The sequence below is a fragment of the Amblyraja radiata genome, chromosome 37, assembly GCF_010909765.2.
Source record: "Amblyraja radiata isolate CabotCenter1 chromosome 37, sAmbRad1.1.pri, whole genome shotgun sequence".
Lineage (NCBI taxonomy): Eukaryota > Metazoa > Chordata > Chondrichthyes > Rajiformes > Rajidae > Amblyraja > Amblyraja radiata.
The window spans coordinates 9,280,767-9,298,438 of NC_045992.1; the positions used below are offsets into that span (position 1 = coordinate 9,280,767).

General features: G+C 41.1%; 1 protein-coding gene across 38 annotated transcripts in view; it reads left to right on the forward strand.

Moving 5' to 3' along the window:
- LOC116966354 (collagen alpha-1(XIII) chain-like) overlaps positions 1–17,672 on the forward strand; it is a 206,335-nt gene that overhangs the window by 88,910 nt on the left and 99,753 nt on the right. For 30 of the 38 annotated variants that reach the window (XM_033012496.1, XM_033012505.1, XM_033012510.1 and 27 more), the window contains exons 4-7: positions 2,344–2,351; positions 2,701–2,727; positions 3,407–3,442; positions 9,048–9,074. In XM_033012496.1, the coding sequence (XP_032868387.1) occupies positions 2,344–2,351; positions 2,701–2,727; positions 3,407–3,442; positions 9,048–9,074 (98 nt within the window). The remainder of the gene's footprint in view (positions 1–2,343; positions 2,352–2,700; positions 2,728–3,406; positions 3,443–9,047; positions 9,075–17,672) is intronic. The other 8 variants (XM_033012503.1, XM_033012516.1, XM_033012508.1 and 5 more) reach the window with 6 other exon arrangements.

Below are 17,672 nucleotides of genomic sequence, written 5' to 3' on the forward strand. Positions count from 1 at the left end.
CAAAATATTGGCACTGTCATCCATTTTGTTCATGCTTGCCTTTCTCCCTTTATGTTCTTTACAAGCGTATTTCACTTGGGGAAAATAGGGCTTGATAGCAAAGCTTGTGAAGCCATGTTTCCAACCTGTTCACAATCTGGCCCAGTTCAGTGAAATTCTGGGCATTATGATGTCGAAATCAACTCTCTTCCAAAAGCAGCCAAGTCCCGGGACTGCAAGGTTCACTTTGGATAATGGACACCACACAAGAATACTCACTGTGGGAATGTTTCTCAACTCCATTTATTAAAATGATGACTTTTACTTTAAAAAAATATCCACTTGCACTGGAATGATCATTCCTCTGCTGTACATTCAGCGACAGACAGCTGCCTCTCTGTACGTTTCTTCTAATTCTAATCGCGAACACTGCACTAAAATTGGGAAGCATAAATTTCAGGAAAGGACATCTCAAGACATTTTTATCTTCCAAAATAACTTAATAATGATTTAGTGATGGCAGAGACAGTTGTGAGTTATAAAATTATTTATTTTTTATCAAAACAGATGTAGCATGTCATTTATAGGAAGATCTATGACTATTAAGAGATTTAAAGAGAAGATAGAAACAAAAATCCGGAGTAACTCAGCGGGACAGGCAACATCTCTGGAGAGAAGGAATGGGTGATGCTTCGAGTTGAGACCCTTCTTGAAATTTTTTTAAAGTGCATTGGTTCAAAAGTTAGAGACCCTTGTAGAAGTGTCTCGACCCAATACACAACACCCATTCCTTCTCTCCAGAGATGCTGCCTGTCCCGCTGAGTTACTCCAACTTTTTGAGTCTATCTTTGGTTTAAACCAGCATCTGCAGTTCCTTCCTAGAGATTTAAAGAAAATTGGTGCTAGTAGTCCAAATTATATTGTTGTCTATGATCCCCCTACAAATATCTTTTCCACAAAACACACATATTTTATAGCAGTTGCAGGTCCAGAGGTCATTGGGATTTTTTTTTTACTATAGTGCCGAGATTGTTTGCATAGTTGCTCTGCTTTTATTATATAAGATCCTGAAAAAAATTGTTTTTGAGCCATATGCTTGGATCTCTACAACCGAAAACTATCCTCATATTGGGCATTTTTTGAGTTAATGACACAGCTTACCTGGTGAGAAGGGTGGATGTGTCAAGTTCCAACAGTGGAAATGGGTATCCAACTGAGCTTTCACAGAACCTTGTGAGAAGGATGCAAGTCATTCCCCTAGGTTGGGACCAATTTCATCCAAAACATCCAATTCCTTGTCTCTGTCTTAATATCATCTCTCTCATATTTGATGTTGCAATTTGGGTCGTCATTGCTTTCAAGGCATTTTCATTGTGCTTTACCTCCAAGAAGGAGCATGTTTTTACAGTCCTTATGTCCCACATTATAACCCAAGTGTGTGTTTCACAGACACTGCCACCTGATGGACAGACAGCAACAGTGGCACTTTTGCCGTGTCCCTTGGAAATGAGCCTGTGTAGTTGTACACCACAGATATGGACCCTTCGGCCCATCACATCCAAGCCGACTGTTTTGCCCTTCTACCCTTCTATCCCATTTGCCCAGATGTGGGTCGGTGCTGATGCAGGGAGGTAACACAGAGAGTGGAAGAACAGGGATGGATACCTGCAAGAAAAGGAATGAGATGCTGGGATTGCAAGGAGGGTAATGGCACATGGATATCTGGGGAAGATCCCAGCATCCCTGGGCAAGGAGCCCAGCTGTTTAATGGCAGCAGTTTCCAATTCCCAGGAACCACAATCATTACTGAGGACTGTGGCAATAACAGTTTATATAAATAGAAATTGCAGGATACATTTTAAAGCATAAAGATAATATTATTAGGGGCACTCTAAGTTGCATAGAATTCACTACTTTAAGGTTGATATACTTGTTGAACTGTCAGTTAGTTAGTCAGGTCGTAATTCACAATTTTGGACTCACTTTACTGTGGTAAGCAATGAATGGGCAGTGTACACATTGATTTCAAGGAAATAACATTGTGTTCAGTTGAATTGTGACAGGTGTCGTTTGGCTCAGTTTTCCTAATTGGTGGGAGATGGAGGCGAAAACTTTAAAACAAACTGAAAATGTGATTTTAATTTCTGGCTGTGTATTAAGAAACAAACACAAACGATATCATCTAATTTTATTTCTACATAGAGAACTCTTTCCTTTGCACAAATATGCATCTGAAATGTAATGCAGTTTCTGTAGTTTGTCACTAGTCCAGAGAATTAAATCACTGATGAAACTTATATTAATTCTGTAGTGAACGCCACTGAAAAATAATCTGCTTTTTCCCTTCTTTTCTTGTGTTCACAGGGCCTGCTGTAAGTACACAAAACGCTAGTAGTGCCCAAGAGAACAGGTTGGGTAAAAAAAAATAAGTGTCTGTCTCTTATCTTCTCTATGGTGAACTAGACCTTAGATATTAACCTATTTCTGCTAAATCTTTGCAGTGTTGTCATAACTGTTTCCTTAGTCCTTGCAGGATTTACATTGGTTGTTATTCTTTCAAACCATTGAATAGATCTCTAGCTTTTGAATCAATGCACTTTTAAATTTCATACCTTATAAAAGTTAAAATGAATCAAGTCAGCTTTGTCTCTCTGGCTTGTTGTGCTGTGTATATAATATGTTCATTTCTCTCCCTTTTCTACTGATTTTTGTCCTTTTCAGGGATCTACAGGAAGATCAGGTTTTCCGGTAAATAGCCTTAAACTGCACCCCTCTCCTGTCTAATCCTAACTCTGTGTTTGCACTTATCTGCTTTGTTTTAACAGTCTGTGTCTATCTCCTGCTACACACTGAAGCTTGCCTTTTGCTAACTTCTATCCACTCCCACTGAATCCTAATAATTAAATCATGTACTCTATTTTCTCCTTAATGCAACAGAAAAAAAAAAACTTCATTTGGGATGAATAATTTCATTTCAGAAATGATTGATATCCCAGAAATTAAAAATCCACATCATCTACATCAAGCTACTTAACTGTTTTGCAAACATGCTCCCCAAAAAACATTATCTTGGCTATCGCTAGATAGCTATGGATGTCTATGGATGGTGACTTTTTTAACTGATGGTGTGGTGATAACACATAGTCGTTATATTGCCAGCTTTAACTTGTGATTAAGGGCTCTTTTCCTAAGGTTTAACTCCTGGCCTAGCAGTCTGGTAGTTTGGTGTGTGAAGCTCTCAATAGTGGCATCTAATGGGAAACCTTCATGCTTTTGTGATCAAGCATTACATTCTGAAACGCTTGCTCTGTGATTTCGGGGCACACGTCTTTGCTGGATGTTCTCGTGTGCGGCTGAGCAGCTTTTTGGGTGAAATTGCAAAAAAAAAACTCTTTCTTTGCAGTTCTGACTGTACATTGATTATTAGGGAAACAAAGGATCCATGGGCCTACCAGGGAGAAGGGTAAGTTTACTTATTGCATCTCATTTTAGCCGTGTGGTGACATAAACCTGATGCTTATCTTGCACTGAAGGCACAATGAACCATCATTTCAACTGTTTGTAAATGAAGTGTCAAAGAAAAATAATTTAAAGCTGCAGTATCCTTCCCCTTACCTTCCTCTTCCACCCTCCACCTTTCCGACTGAAATCAAATTGATTTGAACTACTTTATCTAGTGCACATTTGTGCCTGTGTGTAACCTCTGCAGCAAGAACAAGGCACCATTTTTGGAAGTGTCTTTTTCTCTCAAGGGAGCCACTGCGTAAACATTTCAGAAAAAGGTCAGAACAACATCTGGTTTATGGAGATAAAAGCCTTTAGTTAAAGTGACATAGCACAGGTCATTTAATTCTGTTTCAGCTTCAGGATAATGCAGCCTTAAACCATTTATTTGACAGTACCATACTTAACTGCACATTTCTTGAGAGCATTTTGCACATTGCTTTGGCTCCATTTTGCATGGAGCATGGAGCATTTCAGCCAGTACTGTGAATTACAGTGCATATACTTTACATTTTAAGATGAATGTAACGTAGACCTTAGGTTAAGTTCTTTGTTGGATGAGGCTTTTGTTGTATTCATGAGGTTTATTGCTGTGCTGTTTGGAGTTCTGATGCAATTTATTTTAAAATGTGCTACCTCTGTTGCATTGAAACGCTTGGCTTTTGAAGCAATGGTTAGTTAAATGGGCTGTTTGGTGAACATCTTTCCCATACAAAACCATATACAGTAAACCCATCAGTACCTAAACCAACATTGCAGACTCATTCATTGGGAGCATTTTCTAGCTTGACGTTTACAGCATTGATGTTGATATCCCTGACTTTCCTTAATGCTGCCATGCAAACTTTTCTAAGTTTAGGATTAATTCTAAAATGAAAAGACACAGAAAATGATATAAAGGATTTATCTATAAACATATGTGTAAAATAATTTGATTTTAATTATAATTCTGAGCACATATCACAGAAAAGTCTATATAGTTCAAAGTAGTCACAATGTGGGTAGTTCCTAACAACGAACAGCCTCTTTAAAGCTTTGACTCACTGATGTGGAAATGCTTTGGCTTACCTAATTGTCATGCTTCTGGTCTGCATTTTAATATTTTTAAAACATAATTAAAGGGGCTAGGAATACCTGAGTTGACAAAGTACATCACAGTGTTGCTATTTTGCAACAATAAGCAAACCCACTTTAACTCTCTTCTTACTTAAAAAGGACATCAGTTCCAACTGTGTGTGGGCTGAAAGACTGTTAACTGTTATTAGCGATTGTTATTTCTCCAGCTCTTTAAATGGGGAAATTCCAAGGGGAATCAACTAAGCATCCAAGGTTAGGCTGCCACTATTAAACCCCAGTGTGTGGACAAACATTGTTCCAGCCATTCTTGCAATAGACCGAAAGACTTTGTGCTAATTGCACTTTTATTTAGAAAGATGACTTTGAAAGGTCCCTAAGTCTTTCTTGTTTTGGGTCACTTTCTCGGCACAAGGAAGTGCTCACAGCAGCGCTTCCTGTAATTAGGAGCATTTACTCTGCTTTGTTTTTCTTGTTTAAGTAAGTCCATAACTGCACTCATTTCTCAGTGACTGGACCCCCACCTCAAAAGGATAGAAACAAACAAGGCATTGTTCATGCTGCCCCCGCTGTTAACGTATGCTATCATGCATTATTTTACAGAACATGACCAATAAAATGAACTACCTGATGAAGAAAAATATTCCCCATTAGTCAAAGGCAAAACTGTAATCTGAAATGTGTTCACTGCAAGCGAGATTTACATTGTAGGGATTGACGATGGATAATGTTTGCCGTGCCAGTAACATCACTGTTCTGTGAACGTATTAAAAATCTTCCGGGACTTGGATGCTTCGAAGAGATAATCAGTCATCTGTGTGGGTAGATTTATGTTGCACTGGTTTCCCCATTGCTCAAATGGTGGGCACTCATTTCAAGGGATGCTAAAAAAAAGCTAACAGGCCATTTTGCGTTGTCTTTCAAGGTAGATTTTTAACTATTTATGTTTTGGTTGGGTAGCCAATATTGGTTGAGTTTTATTATATGAACAATGTTTAGCACCTTGCTTGGGACTTCCTGGCATCTATAACTAGGAAACTGGGAACACCAACACACATGGGGGATAGATAGGCTTTGTACCAAACCTTGTTTACATGAGTCAGAGAGCGGAGGTAGAGTCCGGGGGCAGGACCAGTGTATACCTGGAACAGGGATTGTTTGACGTACCCTACAAAGGGGCAGGCATAGCTGGGGCCCATGTGAGTGCCCATAGACCTTAGAAACATAGAAATTAGGTGCAGAAGTAGGCCATTCGGCCCTTCGAGCCAGCACTGCCTTTCAATATGATAATGTCTAAAATTAGTACCCCGTTCCTACTTTTTCCCCCTATCCCTTAATACCTTTAGCCGTAAGAGCTAAATCTAACTCTCTTGAAAACATCCAGTGAATTGTCCTCCACTGCCTTCTGTGGCAGAGAATTCCACAGATTCACAACTCTCTGGATGATGACATTTTTCCTCATCTCAGTCCTAAATGGCCTACCCCTTATTCTTAAACAGTGACCCCTGGTTCTGGACTACCCAACATTGGGAACATTTTTCCTGCATCTAGTCTGTCCAATCCTTTAAGAATGTTATATGTTTCTATAAGACCCCCTCTTCTAAATTCCAGTGAATACAAGCCCAGTTGACCCATTCTTTCATCATATGTCAGTCCAATCATCCTGGGAATTAACCTGGTGAACCTACGCTGCACTCCCTCAATAGCAATAATGTCCTTCATCAAATTAGGAGACCAAAATTGCACTCAATACTCCAGGTATGGTCTCACCAGGGCCCTGTACAACTGCAGTAGGACCTCCATGCTCCTAAACTCAAATCCTCTCGCAATGAAGGCCAACAAGCTATTATCTTTCTTCACTGCCTGCTCAAACCTTTTCCCCATGTTGTCCCCTGGAAAACCACAGGAAGGTTTAGATTTTTTTAAACGATAAAACCTAACAATATGCTTAGTTCACTGTGTGAATCTGGCACAGTCCAAACTGATGAAATTGATTTTCAGGCCCTCCCCCATCTATAATGTTACAAAATGTGCTTTTTGAGCATGGCTATAGCTAAATTTGTTTTACATTGGAGTTTGTTTTGGCTGTGTGCTTATTACTGTTGGCATGTAGTGCAAAGATGTGAGCAGTTTTAACTTTAACAGATTATGGAATGTTTCACAAACTCTACAGAGCTGCAAAGGGCAGGTTTGGGACTTACACATATCAACTGCAATGACCTGTAACATCTATAATGCAATAAAATATCTCAAGGCATTTCAAATTAATCAAAATTAAGATATTTTAGGCCTAGGTGATTCATTTGATTACTTCATTATGAGGTATAGAGCTTAATAATGGAGGCCAATGGTACTGTGGATCTTCCCCTGAGTTTGATATATTATCAAAATAATTGGAGGCATTGGGGTGAAGCTTTGTTCTACTGAGGATGAATATAGGCCATAATACCTGAGGTAATTAAGAATGGAGGAAGCCATTTGTTCCATCCTAGTTTACCCATTCAGAAAGAACTCACAAGCTTCTCCAACCTCTCACACATTTATTTTAACAACTTTCAACATAATTTATCCCAAAGCACTTCATAGCATTACTATCAAGTAGTACTTTGCATCAATTCACATTATGAGATTTTATGGCAGGTAACATTACAAGATAACATTAATGGATTTATTTTTCATACCTCCCATGCAACATGGATACAGCTATTCAACCCATTAGGTTGAGGCTGGCTCTTACAGCAACCTCATCAATCTTATTCCAAATCTCGCATGTGTACAACCTATTCTCTCTCGCAAGGCCATCTACTCCACCCTGATTGTCCTTCCACCCACTTGCACTGGGAGCATCTTAGAGTGACCAGCCAGTACATTACTGGGTTAAGGGAGGAAACCAGAACATACACAAATATGTGAGAAAGGAGTGGAGAAGTCCATTATATTGTGGATTTTAAGAGTATTTCATCTCCATCAATCATTCTGGAGATTTAAAGATTGCAGATGCTTAAATATTGAACACAAAAGTAACTCAATGGATAAGCAGCATCTATAGAGAGGTCAAAAAGACGAAACCAATGCCCCCAAGTCTATGTAGTTCAGAGCATATATGGAGGTTGTAGTATTTAATAGCCTGATGGTAAATATTCAAAGACTTCAATGGAATATTTGAGCGTAATCAGAATCCAGTCTCATTCTAGTCAAGTTTCCTCCGACAGCCAGCACAACTAAAATAACAATTAGCAGCTCATTCATCCTGTCAATTACTGTTGGTTGGTCCTTGTATACATAGCATGACTGTTGGGTCTCAATAACATACACCCCAAAATAACTCTTTGTGTATGAAGAGTTTTGAGGCAATTCAATACAAATTGCTCAACGGGAGTTTGGTCCACAGGCATGCAGCAATTTAAAACATTTTTGTTTTGCTCCTGTCCTGTCGCATAATATTCAGGTGGATTAATGGTTTGCAATCTTTTCCATGGACAGTGGAGAATACGTCCCAGCTGGTTCTGATCAGAAGTTTAAGCTGTGCTAAAAAGAGATGTTGTTTCCATTTGCCGTTCTCCCATCCTCCCACAGATAGGTCCTTTGGTACTACAAGACCTTAATCCTTCTCGATCTCTCTGGGCTTTACTTTCCACCTTTGTAGTACACCAGAACAGTGTACACACAGAGAAAAAAAAAAGAAGAATTACTCTGGAATCGGCCATGTGGGAAATGGTGATACAATCCCCACTTTATAAAGATAATACTTGCTACTTTAAAGGATAACATGTGGTATTTCTGATTATTTAGTAGTCCAAATAGCAAGGCACGTCCCAGCCATAGCCTGAACCAGTAGCAGCCAGTAGTAGGTTTGTTTTACTAGATGCTCATTGCATTCTGTGGACACAAATTGTTGGGACAGTAGTCTAAAGATTCTATGTGTAGGAAGGAACTGAAGATGCTGGTTTACGCCGAAGATAGTCACAAAATGTTGGAGTAACTCAGCGGGTCACACTAAAGATTCTGAATGGATTCAATTGTCGTGTGGTTGATAGACCCAAGCCTGCTTTCCCCTCTCCTCATTCACCCATTCAAAGGTCCAATCCTGGTTAGAACTGGAGTGCCCCTTGGTCCTTGATCATCACCAGTGACAATGTGGAGCCAAATCTCATAAGATTCAATGGGGATCTAGTATTGGAATACTAAATTTTCATCCCTGGAATGTTTGCTTTTAACTGCGGAATTTATCTTTATGATATTTTTCTCTTGCTAAAACAACTTATTTCACTCAGTCTAGACCTGAAGATTATTAAAGGTGTAATCTCTTGCTCTGCTGCTTGCTTGTTGCTTGAGTGTGGTCTGATGCACAGTTGCAGACTCTGGCTCCTGACGACTTTAAGAAGGTCGCTTTATAAAGATGCTGATAAGTACTTTTTTTGGTCTAATACTAATCCTCTATTTGTGTCTCTCCTTTACTTCTGCATGCTGTGTTTGCTGTGACTGCCCAGGGTCTAAAGGGGGAACCTGGTGACGAGGTGAGTCATGCAAGGAAAGGGAACATTGTCCCTCATTTGTATTTCCAGTAGTAAGTTAATAGTACCTCTAAATACTTGTTCGAGTGACCATTGGGTAGAACGGACACTTAATTCTGTTTAATCTAAAAATTGCGGTGGTTTTAGTGTTGCACTGGTTTTGTGGTTTAAGTGCAGTGGAAATAAAAATAAGTGAACATAATTGAGAATATAGTTGTGGAGTCAGTAACACACCTAATTAGTTGTCACTGGAGCAACTACTTTGTGTAATCATACTTCATTAGGCAATGATTGGAACTTCGCTAGAACTTATTCTTTACAATCTTTCAGTTAGATAAACAAAACAAAATGAAATCAAGTTTTGTTTTTACCATTTTGTTTAGTGCCCTTTCCCCCATTCCCATGGCCTAGTAGGTAAATATAATTCAGCTACGGTCAATGAACAACATTTTCTACCGAAGACCTCCCACCAAAGTTGTGCTCAGGACTATCTCATTTCCCTTCGATTGCTCCTTCAGGCCAGACTTGGCAGCTCAATACATTTGCCATTTACTTTTCCATCAACAACATGTTCCTAAATGTTGCGTTCTGAATTCCATTGTGTTTCCTTTCCATTTCCAGTGAATTCCCCCTCAGTATGTGACCTTCTGGCAGTGATTTCAGTTCATCAATCTCTTTAAGAAGATCTGATCATTCACTGCATCCCTCATGCACATTGTGCCCTTGGAGGAGAAAGTGAATCTTGCTCATTTAATTTTCAGGAAGTGGTTTCTTCATGACTGCAAATCACCTTTGGTTGCAGACATTGTTTCCAATTTGTAAAGAAAACTTGCCAAATCAGTTCCCTGATTACTTGGTTTTCCCTTTTGTTCCACACACTTCTTTTCCTTTCAATAGCTATTCAATTTTTTGTTCCAAAAAATGTTTTACAACTTTTCCAAAGTAAAGCTGTTTCTCCAAATGGAGAAGTTACTTTAACACTGACCCCTACATAGCACGATGTATTAAGACTATGATTTTTGCCACCAAATCACTGTCCTACTAACTTACTGTTCCCTTTGAATTCAACGTGCGTTGAAATTGGAACTTCTCAGATGGTCGACAAAATTTATAATTTAATAAGCAATTGCTTGATGAATGGATTAGCCTGAGAGACCAATTTGTGGAACACAAATTTATGGAAGAGAAAATTAGATGTTGAAAGACCTCTTAAAAAGCTTCATCCCTTTGTACAATGAAGAATGTGATAGGGGCGACAGAGAAGCTGACTCAATTGTTCACGGAGAGACTGTGGCTACCACTACTGTTGTTGATACTAACACCATATGAAAGAGATGCAGCATAAGATGCAGCACCTTACTTGACCAAAAGGCAAACTACTATTAAAAGCACTGTAGTTCCTTTAGAGCTTTTCCCAAAGTATTTCAAATGAAGGCTGGCATGTATTGCAGTTGGTAGAGTTAGAGCTTCATTGACCTGGGGTCAATCCAATGGTGTCTATGTGGAGTTTGCACGTTCACTGTGACCACATGGGTTTCTTTTGAACCCTTTGGTTTGGTTTCCTCCCACAAGTCAAAAATGTGCAGGTTGGATTAATTGGCCATCGTATAGTGCCCCTAGTATGTAGGTGAGTGGTGAATTCTGGTGCAATGTGGGGGGATTAACAATGGAATTGTGGAGGATTGTTAAATGCGCAGTGGGACTCTTTCTCTATTCCATGACATTATTACGCTAATATGAGCATGAGGGGTAATACCTTGATGTGGACACCGTGATTGTTCCTTGAGGATCGCATCTATATTACTAAAAGTCTTGACCGGTTTTGGCGATCTGTGCTGCGATTTCCGAGAGAACGCCGCCACCTACGGCCGTCATTTTTAGCCACCTCGCTCAGAGCCCCCCTCCGCCGCATGTGTGCCGAGGATTTTTCCAGTCGATGAAAAATGACAGAGATATTAATGCTTTAACAAAATTCCCCATTCTCTCTGCTGCCCCCGCTGGCGGCAGGGGGGAGGGACTATAAAACCAGGAAGTGGTGTGCCCCAATCAGTCTCCACAACATAGAGGTCTGAGCTCTGAATGACTGAACAAATGTCTACACAGCTGTGAGTAAGTACCCTTAATTTGGTTTGAAAATGAAAATATGGTTATGGTTAGTTTGAGGAAAAATGCACTGCCTGCAAATGGTTGTATGGGAGGTTTGGGTTGAGTAAAAAGTCATTCTCTCTCTCTCTCTCCCTATCCCTCTCTCTTTCTCTTTCTCCCTATCTCTCTCCCTATCCCTCTCTCTCCCCCCGTGTCTCTCTCCCTTTCTCTCTCTCCGTCCCCCCCTGTCTCTCTCCCTTTCTCTCTCTCTCTCCCCTCCTCTCTCCCCCCTCTCCCTCCCACCCCCCCCCCCCTCCTCTCCCCCCCATCTCCTCTCCCCCCCCCTCTCCTCTCCCCCCTCCCTCTCCTTTCTCCCCCCCTCTCCTCTCCCCCCCTCTCTCCTCTCCTCTCCCCCTTCTCCTCTCTCCCCCCCCCACCTCCCCCCTCTCCTCTTCCCCCCTCTCCTCTCCCCCCCTCTCCTCTCTCCCCCCTCTCCTCTCCCCCCCTCCTCCCCCCCCTCCTCTTCCCCCCCTCCTCTCCCCCCCCTCTCCTCTTCCCCCCCCTCTCCCCTCCCTCCTCCTCTCCCTCCCCTCTCCTCTCCTCCCCTCTCCTCTCCCCCCCTCTCCTCTCCCCCCTCTCCTCTCCCCCCACCCCTCTCTCTCTCCCCCCTCTTTTTCTCCCCCATCCCCTTCCCCACCGTCCCTCCCCTAAACCCCCCTCCCCTCCACACACCCCTACCCCCTTTCCTCCACCCTCCCTCCCCCTCCCTGCTCCCCCCTCTCTCCCCCTCTCTCTCCTCCCTCCTCTCTCCTCCTCCTCCCCCCTCTCCCCCCCCCTCTCTCCCCCCCTCTCTCCCCCCTGCTCCCCTCCATCCCCTCCCCCTCCCCTAAACCCTCTCCCCTCCCCTCCACACCCCCTACCCTCTTCCCTCCACCCTCCCCTCTCCCTCCCCTCCCTGCTCCCCACCTCTCCCCCTCACCCCCCTCTCAGCGCCCCCTCTCTCTCCTCCCCTCTCTCTCTGTCTCTGCCCCTTCTCTCTCTGCCCTCACTCTCTACCCCCGCCCCGACCCCCCCACCCTCTAGATGTGACTGCAAGTTGGGGGCTATGCGTCAGTAGATAGGGTGGTTATGGAGTAAAAGGAGCAAATTAATAATATTAATATAATATTAAGGGGGTTAATTAGCGTGAGTGCGGAGGGGTGTGGGGGGGAGATGGTTAGTGTGTGTGACGCTGCATGCCGCCTCCCCCCCCCCCCCCCCACAACCACACGTTGGGGGAACAGACCCAACGGGTCTGCACTTGGTCTAGTATTCCATATAATCAAAATTTTATGTTTGATATATCCCCTGAACAGAAATTATATTTCAACCCTATTCCCTTCATGCAATCCTGCGGTTGCAATGACATTTCCTCTTTTGCATCCACATATATTGGATCCAGATGAACTCTAAATGCCAAACTTCATTCCAATGGGAAAGGGGATGAAATGTCCCCTCACATTATTTAAGGCACCAGGGGGTTTTGGGGGTGGGAGGATGGTTAGCAAGTACAGTGTCAACTGGATGATTTGAGAGACAATGGTGATAATGAAATGCAAGGATAGGCAAGATAAAAGTTCTCCCTGCGGTAACCTTCCCTTCTTTGGTCACAATTATCTGCTCCTGATTATTGTACGGTTGTTGATTCAACTCAATGGAGCCATTTTGAGGAGAGGTGAGAAAGACAGTTGTAAAATCAGTCTAAGGCCCGAAAGAAATGGTGTTGTTTTAAATATCGTAATCATTCTCCCATCATCAGAACTTGTCATGACGTTTAAAGTTGGACCTTGTAAATAATTCTGAAGAAAAAAATTGTAAATGTGAAATGCAGCAATATCTTGATGGAGCCAGCATGAACCAAAAATTATATATTAGTATTTTTAAAAGGAAAAAGCGGTATGTTTATCTGGCGATTTCCTTTGAGAACATTTTGACAGCAAAATGGGTGCAGTGAGTGAAGCCATTCAGAAACCAGGCACCTTCAAAATGGCGGCCACCATCCATAAGGTCCCCTACACCATCAGCAATCCTTCAGTTGGTCCATTTATTGTGGTCAGTGTGTAGAAAAAAAAGTGGAACAAATTCTTCATAACATGCCAGTCTAATTGTGGCTTTATTTTTTGGTATTTTCAAAGTGTGTGTGTAGAATTCTATTCCCGTATCCTACTCCAAAACTTGGCAGTCATCATACTGTCACACCCTGTCTAATAAAGTCAAATCTGATCTACCAGCCACCATTAATTCCACCCTAGTGGAAGTATGTTCTCGATAAGGCAATGTTCTTGCCCCCAGAGTAACTAAGTGAGGATTACTCAAAAATAGCCCAGTGTGTCACAGTTAATGCAAAGAAAGGTTCATGCCAAGAGTTTGAAGTAAGTTGCACTGACATCGACAAGCCTGAATTATCCTTACTTTCTGCTGTAGATTGTTATCACAGAGATCAATCAAATTTGAGCAAGTCATGCAGGTACATTCATTTAAAATTAAATTCAGTGCTTATTTCACATGATTTCTCACTGTGTAAAGCTCAATATCTGACCAATTTCTGTTTAACACGTTTGGTCTGCCGTGAGCATTTTTCGTTGCATCTCGTTGCATCAATCGGCCACAATTCAGATAATAGTCTACTTTCCTGTTTTTGCCACCAAAGTGGATAGAACCTCACATTTATCCACATTATACTGCATCTCCCATGCATTTGCCCACTCACCCAGCCTATCCAAGTCACCTTGCAGCCTCCTAGTTTAGAGGGGTTAAACGGTTCAGAGATGTTTAGAGGGCTTCAGATGGGTTCAGATGTGTTTACAATTGTTTAGAGGGAATAGAGGGAAATAGGGGGGCTAGAGGAGTTTTAGAGGTGTTCAGGGGTCCCAGAGGGTTTAGAGACTTTATAGCCCCCGTGAGAAATTGTATTTCGCTGAATTGAAGATAGACATAAAGCTGGAGTAACTCTGCAGGACCATGGGTGGAAGCCATATTCTGTCAGGAAAATGGCTTGCAAAGGACATTGTCACTGCAAGGAAATGCAGTGCACAGAAGCTCTCTCTTTTCAATGATTCTCTCTCTCAGATGTGGATGATCCCACAGTTTGGTGCACAACTCATTGACAGACTAATCTTTATTTTCACAAGTCAGTGGTTGTTAATGAACCTGCTGTGTTGAGCAAAACCTGTCACACCAACCTGTACCTACTCACAGTCAATTCAAGGGTTCTGGGCAATTGTACATGAGAGGCGTAGGTTTAGGTTAGGTTTAAGTTTATTATTGACACATGAACCGAGGTACAGTGAAGATCTTTGTAAGGAATAAGGAAACCGTAGAAATATATATGTCAATGTTTTGTGTTTTGCATAATTCCAGAATTGTGAAACTGTTACTGGGCTAGGATTTTCTTCTGTTTATTTCAAGTTTAGTGAAAGCACTGAGACTTGGTTACATACCTAGTCCTACAGAACCCCTCGTACAAACTGCTGATGTTTGAAGAAGTTTACTCTTTTGTTCGCCTCAGTAGTATTAATTTAATACTACTTTAAAATAATTGCTGGTACAATCAAGAACACAGGATAACTGAGACTGCATGAAACATGATGAAATCTTAGCAGACTTGTCCCCAGGATTTATATCCAGTGGGTGTTTAGCATCTAATTCATAGAATCATAAACATGAGAGGCCACTCGGCCCGTTTGCTCTTCTGCTTAAAAGTGATGAGCATCCTTTCAGACACTTGGTTGAGCCACGAACCATTCTCTTGATGAAAGGATTTTCATCAACAACCTTCTTCAAAAATTTCACATCGATTGCCCCCTTTTATTGAACCTTGTGTTAAGGTAAGCAAGTCTTGCCTTTCTACGTTTTCTAGATTACTCATAATTTAGTCTCGGTTAAGTCTTCCCCCAATTACTTTTCGAAAGGAATCAACCTTATTTCATTCAAACTTTTTCCACAGCAACTATTTTCCAGACCTGGCAACATCTTCGGAAATCTTCTCCATATCCTGCGATTGCCTTATTCCTGTAATGTGGTGAACAGATCTATACAGATTAGTACCCAAGCTGTCACTGTGTATAGTTCTAGCATAACTATTCTGCCCTTGTACCCTTTGTTTCTGCTAGTAAAGTTTCCCACATGTCTTTTCAACCACCTTATTGGCCTGTCCTGCTCTTTTATTGATCTCTAAGGTGCCTTTGTTCCTTTGATATCCTTCCTTTCATGTACATTCTCTTGCCATGTTAACCACCCCATTGATTGATGTGGATAATTTCTGGATAAATCAAATGCCAGTTATTTTAAGTATCCTGACAAACAAGGTTTATAGAATATTTGAAAGTGATAAAGTTAGTAATTGCTGATGTTGCCAACAGCTTGAAAACTAGATTAAAGAAATGTAAATGTTTAATATATATATATATAAATATTTCAAGTGTATGGTCTGTAAGAGCAGTTGGTCCATTTCTCCTTTCTTATCAAGCTACCTAAACCTATTTTAAATACTGCTCATTCATTTTCTACCATTAGTTTATGAAGTTTGAGAAATGTACTATCTACTAACTCTGTGAACAGTGTGTGTAACCCTGAATCTGACTGATTGTGCATGTGGTTTCTAAATTTGAAGTGGGAGTGTAGCTGGAGGAGTTAAGGCTGCACCTGGTTTACTCTCTAGTCAAGCAACATGCAACATGATGACCCACCATTCATTGAGTAAACTGCAAACCGATAGGGATTTATGCATTATTTAAGTCTGCTTTGGAAATGAGACAAGAATTTTAAGTGCTATAAAAATAAATCTAATAACTACTTTGTTTTTCCCCTTTCTCAAAGGAACTTTAGATGAGATTCTAAAACACTCGTAGACTTTATTTGCTATTTACTTTGATCCATGGTTGAAAAATAGCAAGGACCTGGGGTTGCACCCACATTGAGTGTGATTGCAGACCCCAACAATCCATGTTAAATGATCAAAATATAGTACTCTTCGAGGTTTAGTTGCTCAAATATTCCTTACACAGGCACCTTGCACAAGCTGAGTAATTTATAATTACATTATCTCCATTGAGCCAGAGTAAGAAATACTAACGAGGAATCAATGAAAGATGATCAGAAGCACTTTCAGCCATCATGTCAAACAACAATGATGAAGTGGCCAAAGATATGGATCCACTCATTTACCAACCGTTTATGTCAACTACTGCTTACTGCCAAAATCAATGAAAAATGTGGATTAAACTAATGTTGTCATTAGTCAATGTAGTCAAGTCCAGATAGGCTAATGCATTTTAAACATCATGGGATGCTCTTTCTTTCTATAACCACATTTAGCCCATTCCCCAATTTACACAATGGAGCAACAATATAAAGCCAGGTTGTTCTTGCATTGACACACTGGTTAATTGTAAATGCAGATATTTGTTTCCTCTTAAAACCACCATACCATTTCAGACTCCATCTTAGCAACATAAGGAACTGACCTGACCTGTTGCCTGCTTGGACCGTGTGCCCATGTGGACTTGATTTGCCCAAGTGTGTAGGGCGGAATGAGGTGACCCTCCTCGTCCATAGACCTCAAGCGAGCTTTAAGCATTGAACAAACCACAAACCTGAACCTGGGGTTCTGCCCACAATTGTACCTTTTCATCACTTTTGAACTATTTTTAACTTTCTCATAAAGATTCAAAACCTGTTCAAATAAATTTAAATATCTAAATAACAAAAGGTAAGCGTTTTACGAAATACACCTTGCAAAACGAATAAATAATTAAAATGAATCAATTCATTCACATAACTCTACTTGCATTTATCCATACAATTGGTGACACCATCTCTTTGTGCACAAAGCTTCCTTGATATAATACTGAGGGCTGGTGGTCAAGTCAAATGCATGTGGTCCCTCCCCTGGGCAGGTCTGTGCTCCATTGCTGGGCTAATGGTGGGTCCAGTAGCAGAGTAGGAGGTCAGATTCATCAAGTGGAGAATTCCAAGAGGCTGTCGAGAAGGGTTTCGGCCCGAAACGTCGCCTATTTCCTTCGCTCCATAGATGCTGCTGCACCCGCTGAGTTTCCCCAGCAATTTTGTGTACCTGTCGAGAAGGCTGATGGTCACAATAAAACTGTTGACAGCAATCAGCTGTACTCAGCCTTAAACTTCTTCAATATGTTCCTGCTGCATTCTTTGCTGATGACTAGAAATCAAGATTACTTTGCTTAACACATGAAATATTCTTTACCCTAAAATATGCATAAAGCTCTATTGGTGTTTGGTTTTACACAGCTTACTGCCAGACACAGACAAAATGCTTGGCCACGTAAATAGTAGCGAGGTACTAAAGCGCAAATAATATTTTTTCCATATTGAGTGCACAATTCAGTTACACAATTAAGTAAAATGCCAATTTGCTTTTAGGATTCTGCAAATCACTCCATAATTTGCCATTATTTGCGGTAATGTAAACCACTCAATGTGCATTACATGTATAGTCCTGCT